The sequence below is a fragment of the Eimeria acervulina genome, genomic scaffold, assembly GCF_000499425.1.
Source record: "Eimeria acervulina Houghton genomic scaffold, Eah_scaff1004, whole genome shotgun sequence".
Lineage (NCBI taxonomy): Eukaryota > Apicomplexa > Conoidasida > Eucoccidiorida > Eimeriidae > Eimeria > Eimeria acervulina.
In genome coordinates, this window is record NW_013549483.1 from 1 (window position 1) to 7,500 (window position 7,500).

General features: G+C 43.5%; 2 protein-coding genes across 2 annotated transcripts in view; one reads left to right on the top strand and one right to left on the bottom strand.

Moving 5' to 3' along the window:
* Positions 1-215: 215 nt before the first annotated feature.
* On the top strand, positions 216-5,013 carry EAH_00053750 (DNA-directed RNA polymerase , related; the record flags this gene model as incomplete). The annotated part of the gene is made up of 9 exons (XM_013393990.1): positions 216-416; positions 661-729; positions 827-1,157; positions 1,536-2,126; positions 2,336-2,423; positions 2,613-2,703; positions 3,110-3,210; positions 4,395-4,489; positions 4,907-5,013. Coding segments are annotated over 9 exons (1,674 nt in total), but the record flags the coding sequence as incomplete, so codon positions are not given.
* Positions 5,014-5,690: 677 nt separating this feature from the next.
* EAH_00053760 (hypothetical protein, conserved) overlaps positions 5,691-7,500 on the bottom strand; it is a gene marked incomplete at both ends in the record, with an annotated part of 4,112 nt that continues 2,302 nt past the window's right edge. Inside the window, 3 exons of the mRNA XM_013393991.1 lie at positions 5,691-6,732; positions 6,957-7,058; positions 7,248-7,500. The exon at positions 7,248-7,500 is cut by the window's right edge and continues 2,302 nt beyond it. Of these exons, the coding sequence (XP_013249445.1) occupies positions 5,691-6,732; positions 6,957-7,058; positions 7,248-7,500 (1,397 nt within the window). The remainder of the gene's footprint in view (positions 6,733-6,956; positions 7,059-7,247) is intronic.

Here is a 7,500-nt window from a genome sequence, read left to right on the forward strand (position 1 = left end):
ATTCTCTACACATCAAGCTAGCTAGCTAGCCATCCAGGTAGCTAGCTAGCTAGCTAGCCATCCAGCTAGCTAGCTAGCTAGCTAGCTGGCTGGCTCACCTGAAGCAGCCTAGCTAGCTGGATTCACTCCCAGCTAGCTAGCCAGCTAGCTAGCTAGCTATCTAGGTAGCTGTTGATGATTGTTTTGTTTTATATTTGTTGCGTACGATGATACAGGGCCCCGACTCAGCAGAGAAGCTCCCGCTGGGCTCTGCATTTTCTTCATCTTCTTCGCTTTCCTCTCGCCTATTTTGGCAGTACGAGGTGTCTATACAGCTCGAACCTCTACAAGATTTTTGTAGAGTTGTACGTGCTTTTAAACCTGATGATCTTCTTCTTCTTGTCCTCAACAAAGTCGTCAGACCTCTACTTAAGAAGGTATCTTTTAGGGTTCATTAGGGCTTACTAGGGTTTAGGGTTTAGGGTTTAGGGTTTAGGGTCTGGGGCTAGGACGCGAAAAGATTCAGAAAAGGGTCTAGGGTTGGTGGCGAGGTTTAGGGTTTAGGGTTTAGGGTTTAGGATTGAGGTTGTATTTAAAGTTGTATTGCAAACAGTATTCACGTCTGGTGTTCACCACTTAGGGTTTAGGGTTTAGGGTTTAGGGTTTAGGGTTTACGTTCAGGCAAGAAAGCTTGCAATTGCCTCCGTATTGCAATATGAATTCGCCGAGGCTTCAGAGCTGCAAAGCGATGTACAGCAGTTGTACAGAGGCTTCGTTTTAAAGGAGCGCTTCAAGACGCAGTGGTAAGGAATGGTTTAGGGTTTAGGGTTTAGGGTTTAGGGTTTAGGGTTTAGGGCTGATTGACATCTCACAAGCAGTAGCAGCAACAGCAGCATCAGCAGCATCAGCAGCACCAGCAGCACCAACAGCACCAGCAGTAGCAGCACCCGCAGCAGCAGCAGCAGCAGCGGCAGAACCAGCAGCAGCAGCAGCAGCAGCAGCAAATGTGTTTATTCTCAGGGATCGGAGAGGAGCAGTTAAAGACATTCTTCGATCAGGAAATATTGCATGCGAGCACGGGGCTGGCGATGTTGATGTAGAGGGGGAAGCAGCAGCAAGCAGGGCTCCAGCAGCAGCAAAAAAAGCAGCAGCAGCAGACGCCGCAGCAGAAGAAGACAGTAAAGCAGCAGATGATAGAGATGATGACGGCCTAAGCAAACAATCTCGAAAGAGACGCACCAAGAATGAAGAACAGGAAGAAGAAGGCACGCATACAACAAACCCTAAACCCTAAACCCTAAACCCTAAACCCTAAATCACTTCCGACAACCACATCATTTATAAAGCAGAGCTATACGCAATCCTCAGACCGTGGGGATCTCTCACATCATCATCAGCAGCAGCAGCAACAGCAACAGCAGCAGCAGCAGCAACCAACACGAACAACAGCAACAGCAGCAGCAGCAGCAGCAGCAGCAACGAACACGAACAACAGCAACAGCAGCAGCAGCAGCAGCAAATGCGTTGAATTGTGTTTGTTTTTTATTTTGTTGCAGAGGGTTCAGGCAACTCTGGCGATAGCGAGGATGAAGAAGAAGATGAAGAAGAAGAAGATGAGAAAGAAGAAGAAGATGAAGAAGATGAAGATGAAGAGCAGCAGCAGCAGCAGCAGCAGCAGCAGCAAGACGGTTCTGCTTCTGAATCTGAGAACAGCAGCGGCGAGTCTGAGGCTGAAGATAATAATAATAATAATAATAATAATAATATAAAGATAGAGGTAGGAGAGAAAAAAGTTAAAAAGATAAAACGAGAAGCAGAGAGCGACACAGAAGAACAAGCAACAACACCCCCAGGGAAACGTATCAAACAAGAGCAGCAGCAGCAGCAGCAGCAGCAGCAGCAGCAGCAGCGGGGTAATAATGAAGAAGAGCCTCTCTTGGATTTGGCTGAGGTATTACGAGGAAAACGCTTTGATAGAAGTTTAGGTGTATTTGTTGATGAAGACGAAACCTCAAATAAAACAAACAAAACAAACAAAAATATGCATGCAAATACACAACAACTAATCAATCCTTCTCCTTATGAACAAGATGCTGTATGGGCTTCAGCAGCAGCCTTCCAGAAAATGGCGCCTCTTGACCTTGAATGTAAACCCTAAACCCTAAACCCTAAACCCTAAACCCTAAACCCTACGCCCTGATCTAAACCCTAAACCCTAACCCTAAATCTAATCAAGGCTAAATCATTAGAAGATAACAACTCGTTTTTCATGCTATAGAAGAGATAATAGCATGCAAACACCCGGTAGAGTTTAGGGTTTAGGGTTTAGGGTTTAGGGTTTAGGGTTTGGTTGCAGCGGCGGCAATGCTACACGAGCTGAAGATCTGCCGAAAGACATGGCGAGTTGTTGTGAAGTTCGGATGGCCGTTCGACAAATGCCCCTAGTAAGGCCCTAAACCCTAAACCCTAAGCCCTAAACCCTAAACCCTAAACCCTAGACCGAAATTCTTGAGCCTAAGGCCTTTGACTCTAGACTGTAAACCGTGGACCCGAAACCCTGTAAAGAACGGGGTAATGGTTTAGGGTTTAGGCTTTAGGGTTTAGGGTTTAGGGCTTGGTGTTTGTGTTTGCAGCCGCCTTGAACTGCTGCCGCTCGTCAAGGGTTTAATCGAAAAAGTAGTGCTTCAGCAGCCACAGGGGGTTACAGACCCTCACATTGTGCAGGTATAGCATCTCTAGGGTTTAGGGTTTAGGGTTTAGGGTTTAGGGCTTAGGGTTTAGGGTTTAGGGTTTAGGGTGAGCGCACTTGAATGCATGCGTTTTCTGGAGGTCGTTTCAATGCTTAACAACTGCATGCATGCATTTCAATTATATATATGTATATTACATAGCAAACAATATATATATTAAATATATATATATATTAAATATACATATATATTAAATATATATATATATATATATATCGCTTGCATGCAGGGAGGAGATGTTTTGAAATGCATATATACATACATACATGGCTATATCCGCATTTAAATACGTATTACTATATTAATATATTTATATATATATTTATTAATATACTATTATTTATTTATTTATTTATTTATTTATTTATTTATTTATTCAGGGGGCAGGCTGTTTAACTGGCTGTGGAATGGAGCTGCGGTGTCGCGGTTCGAATTTGCAGTGGCTGCACAAACTCAAAGAAAGTGCAGTAGACCACAACAGGTTTGTTAATTAATTAATTAATTAATTAATTAATTAATTATTTATTTATTATTTATTTATTATTTATTTATTTATTTGTTTATTTATTATTTATTTATATATTTATTTGTTTGTTTGTTTGTTTATTTGTTTGTTTGTTTATTTGTTCGTTTGTTTATTTGTTTATTTGTTCTGGTTGTTTTATTATTTATTTATTTATTTATTTATTTAAATATTTGTTTATTTTGTTTGTTAATTAATTAATTAATTAATTTGTTTGTTTATTTGTTTATTTGTTTGTTTGTTTTGTTTTTTTGGTTTGTTATTTAATTTATTTAATTATTATATTTGTCTGTTTTTTTGTGTTTAGTTTTTGATTATTTTATTTGTTTTATTTATTTATTAATTTATTTTACTTGTTTGTTTTGTTTTTTAGGTTAATTTGTTTATTTATTTGTTTTCTTTGTTCATTTTATGATATTAATTAATTTAATTTTCTCTCTCGTATTTTATTTTAATGTAATTTAATATAATTTATTTTATTTTAATTTAATTTACTTTATATTGAATTAAACAAATCAAACAAAACAAGACAAAACAAAACAAAACAAAACAAAACGACAGAATATAAGAGAGTATTATGTGTGTTATTTACAGGCTTCAAACAAACGATGTTTTATCTGTTTTAAAGTTTTACGGTGTTGAAGCAGCAAGAGCATTATATTTAAAAGAGATCTCTGCTGTATTTTCAGCTTACGGTATTCATGTGCACAGCGCACATCTTGGCCTTGTTGCAGATTTTATTACTCGAAGCGGAAGTATCATTCCTTTCAATAGGTATTTAACCCTATAAACCCTAAACCCTAAACCCTAAACCCTAAACCCTAGATATTCAACCCTAAACCCTAGACATGAAACCGTAGACACCAAGGTTTTTGTCGTTATGTTTAATAATGTGAAAGTATTATTCAATAGATATAACTCTTATAAACCCTAAACCCTAAACATCAAGACTCCTGTCAGCAATAACCCTAAACCCTAAACCCTAAACCCCTCATCATACACATATCCGTCAAAAGGCAGCAAAACCCCCGATATCGAACGTGCGCACATCCGCTGACGCCTTTCTCCCTTCTCCCAAACCCTAAACCCTAAACCCTAAACCCTAAACCCTAAACCCTAATGATGATGGTTGTTGTTTTCAGACTCGGAATTCAAAATTCGAATTCTCCGTTTTTGCAAATGGCGTTTGAGACGTCTTTCAAATTCCTCACTGAGGCCTGCGAAAGAGCGGCAGTTGGTCAGCCAAGTAGCTAGCTAGCTAGCTAGCTAGCTAGCTAGCTAGCTAGCTATATATATACATATATATATATATGTATATGTAGATAGATAGATAGATAGATAGCTATGTATATAGCTAGGTAGGTAGATAGTTAGGTAGATAGATACGTAGATAGATAGCTTGACAGATAGATAGTTTGTTTGCTTATTTATTTATTTATTTATTTATTTATTTATTTATTAACTTATTTATCTGTTTGTTTATTTGTTTGTTTGTTTGCTTTTTCTTTCTTTTGTAAATTTGCTTCATTTTTGTTTGTTTATTTCTTTTGTGTATTTTATTGGGTTTTATATTTACTTCTTTTTTATTTATTTTTAATTTATTTCTTTTAATTAATATTTCGTTTTTGTTTATTTTTATTTTGTTTGCATGCAGACGAACTTCGAAGCCCCTCCGCTTCGCTGATTGTGGGTACGCCGCCAGTCATCGGCTCGCAGCAATCGCAGCTCCTAGCCGTACTACCAGACTTCACTGACAGCTAGCTAGCTAGCTAGCTAGCTGGATGGATAGCTAGCTGGATGGATAGCTAGCTAGCTTGATGTTCAAGCTATCAAGCTACCTAGCTGGATTGATACGGCTAGCTAGGTTGATCGCCAGCCAGCTAGCTCGCTAGCCAGCTAGCTGGCTGGATGGGTAGATGGCTGGATAGGTATCTAGCGCGCTGGATAGCTAGCTGGATAGCTAGCTAGCTAGCTAGCTGGCTGGTTGGCTAGCTAGCTGAAGAGCTAGCCTGGCTGTATGTATTAGAACCAGCTAGCTAGGGAGGGGGAGTTGAGGAGCGGCGGACGAACAAATAAAAAATTTAAACAAAACGACAAAATTATTAATAAATTGATTTTCTCTTTAGAGCCCCTTAAGAAAAACATCCCCCCTACTCACCAGGCAGCCAGCTAGCTAGCTAGCTAGCTAGCCGGCTAGCCTGCTAGTTAGCGAACGACCCCGCAGCTAGCTACTAGCTAGCCACCAGTTAGCCAGCTACCTCCTAGACAATTAACGGCTATTCAATAGCGAGCTACCGACTAGCTACTAGCTAGCTGCTGGCTATCTAGCTAGCTAACTGCTGGCTATCTAGCTAGCTAGCTGCTGGCTATCTAGCTAGCTAGCTGCTGGCTATCTAGCTAGCTAGCTGCTGGCTAGCTCCTAGCTAGCTGCTGGCTAGCTAAGAGCTGGCGGGGGGTTGGGGTTTAGGAAGGAGCAGCAAGTCGATGCGGTAGACACCGACTTGGTGCTCCGCAAGAAGCTGCCAATCCTGCACCTGTTGCTGCTGCTGCTGCTTTTGCTGCTGCTTTTGCTGCTGCTGCTGCTGCTGCTGCTGCTGCTGCAGCTTTGTTAGAGTTGAGGCCAAGACGTCAGACACCTGAAGATGCATTTCTGATGTTTCTTCGTCGGCGGCATTTATCTCACAGACGTCATTGTGCTGCTGCATTAGCTGCTGCTCTTCCTGCTGCTGCTGCTGCTGTTGCTGCTGCTGCTGCTGCTGCTGTGTAGCCAGCCGCAAGGAGGGGCTGCTGAGAGCCTCTGCGAGCCGCACGATTTGCAGCAGCAGCCGAAGCAGCTTAATTGGTGCAGCTGCAGCAACAGCATCTGCAGCAGCAGCAGCAGCAGGAGCTGCAGCAGCAGATGCATGCGAGTGCCACCAGCATGCAGCACCCACCAACAGCTGGCGTGATGCAGCTTTGCTGCTGCCCCTTTGGGTTGTCTGCTGCTGCTGCTGCTGCTGCTGCAGCTGCAGCTGCAGCTGCAGCAGCAACACGATAGGCGTCAGGAACTGCACATCTGCTGCTGCTGCTGCTGCTGCTGCTGCTGCTGTGTGGGAGTGTCTCGCTGTATAAATAGAAGCTGCTCCCCAGGAAAGAATAAGAAGCGATAAGCTCTGCAAACTGGCACAGCACTGTTGCTGCTGATGCTGCTGTTGTTGCTGCTGCAGCAACTGCTGCTGCTGCTGCAGCATGGGCCCAGCGCGAGAGAACAGCAGCAAATGAAGAAGGCTGGGGTTGCTGCTGCTGATAGACAGCCGAACAAGAGCAGCAGCAATCACCGATGCGTGCATCAGGGCTGCTGTTAGTGTAGTAGCAGCAGCAGCAGCTGCTGCTGCTGATGATGCTGCTGCTGTTCCTCTTGCTTTTGCTGCTGCTGCTGCTGCTGCTTTCAACTCCAAATCTGCAGCTGCCGCGGCTGCACGAGTTATTGCCAGCGCCTCGCTGCAACATAAACCCTAAACCCTAAACCCTAAACCCTAAACCCTAGCAGCAGCTACTGCTGCTGCTGCAGTATTATGCAGCTCCAGGAGCTGCTCTTGTCTATTGCCGTTGCAGGTTTATATTTTGCGGGCAATTAGGGTTTAGCGCTCGGTGAGGGTTTAGAGTCTAGGGTTTAGGACTCAATTAGGGTTTAGGGTTTAGGGTTTAGGGTTTAGGGTTCTTACTGTTGCTTCAGGGGCCCTAAACACTTCGCCCCAGCACTCAAAGCAGCAGCAACTGCTGCAAGGGTCGGCGGTTTGCTGCTGTGGAATGCAGCTCTCCACGCCCTGTTCTCACACCCTAAACCCTAAACCCTAAACCCTAAACCTTAAACCCTAAACCCTAAGCTCCAAAGCTAAACCCTAAACCCCAACCCTCGCGTCATTGGGAGTAAGAGGGAATCTGCTTTCCTGCGAGCTTCTTTGAGCAGCTGAACGCACAAAATTAGGGTTTAGGGTTTAGGGTTTACGGCTCACCAATCCGTTACGGCGGGTTCAATAAGCTGCAGCATGAAGCAGCCCTGAAGAAACCTGCATGCAGAGTCTGCGTCCCAATCTGCTGCAGCATTTGCTGCTGCTGCTGCTGCTGCTGCTGGACGTGGTGTGCTCAGCAGATTAGCAGCAGAACTAGAAGCAGCAGCAGCAGCAGCAGCACTTGGGGTTTTTGCAGTTGCTGCTGCTGCAGCAGCAAACGCCAGACGAATCCCCTCCTCCCGCCACATTTCATTTG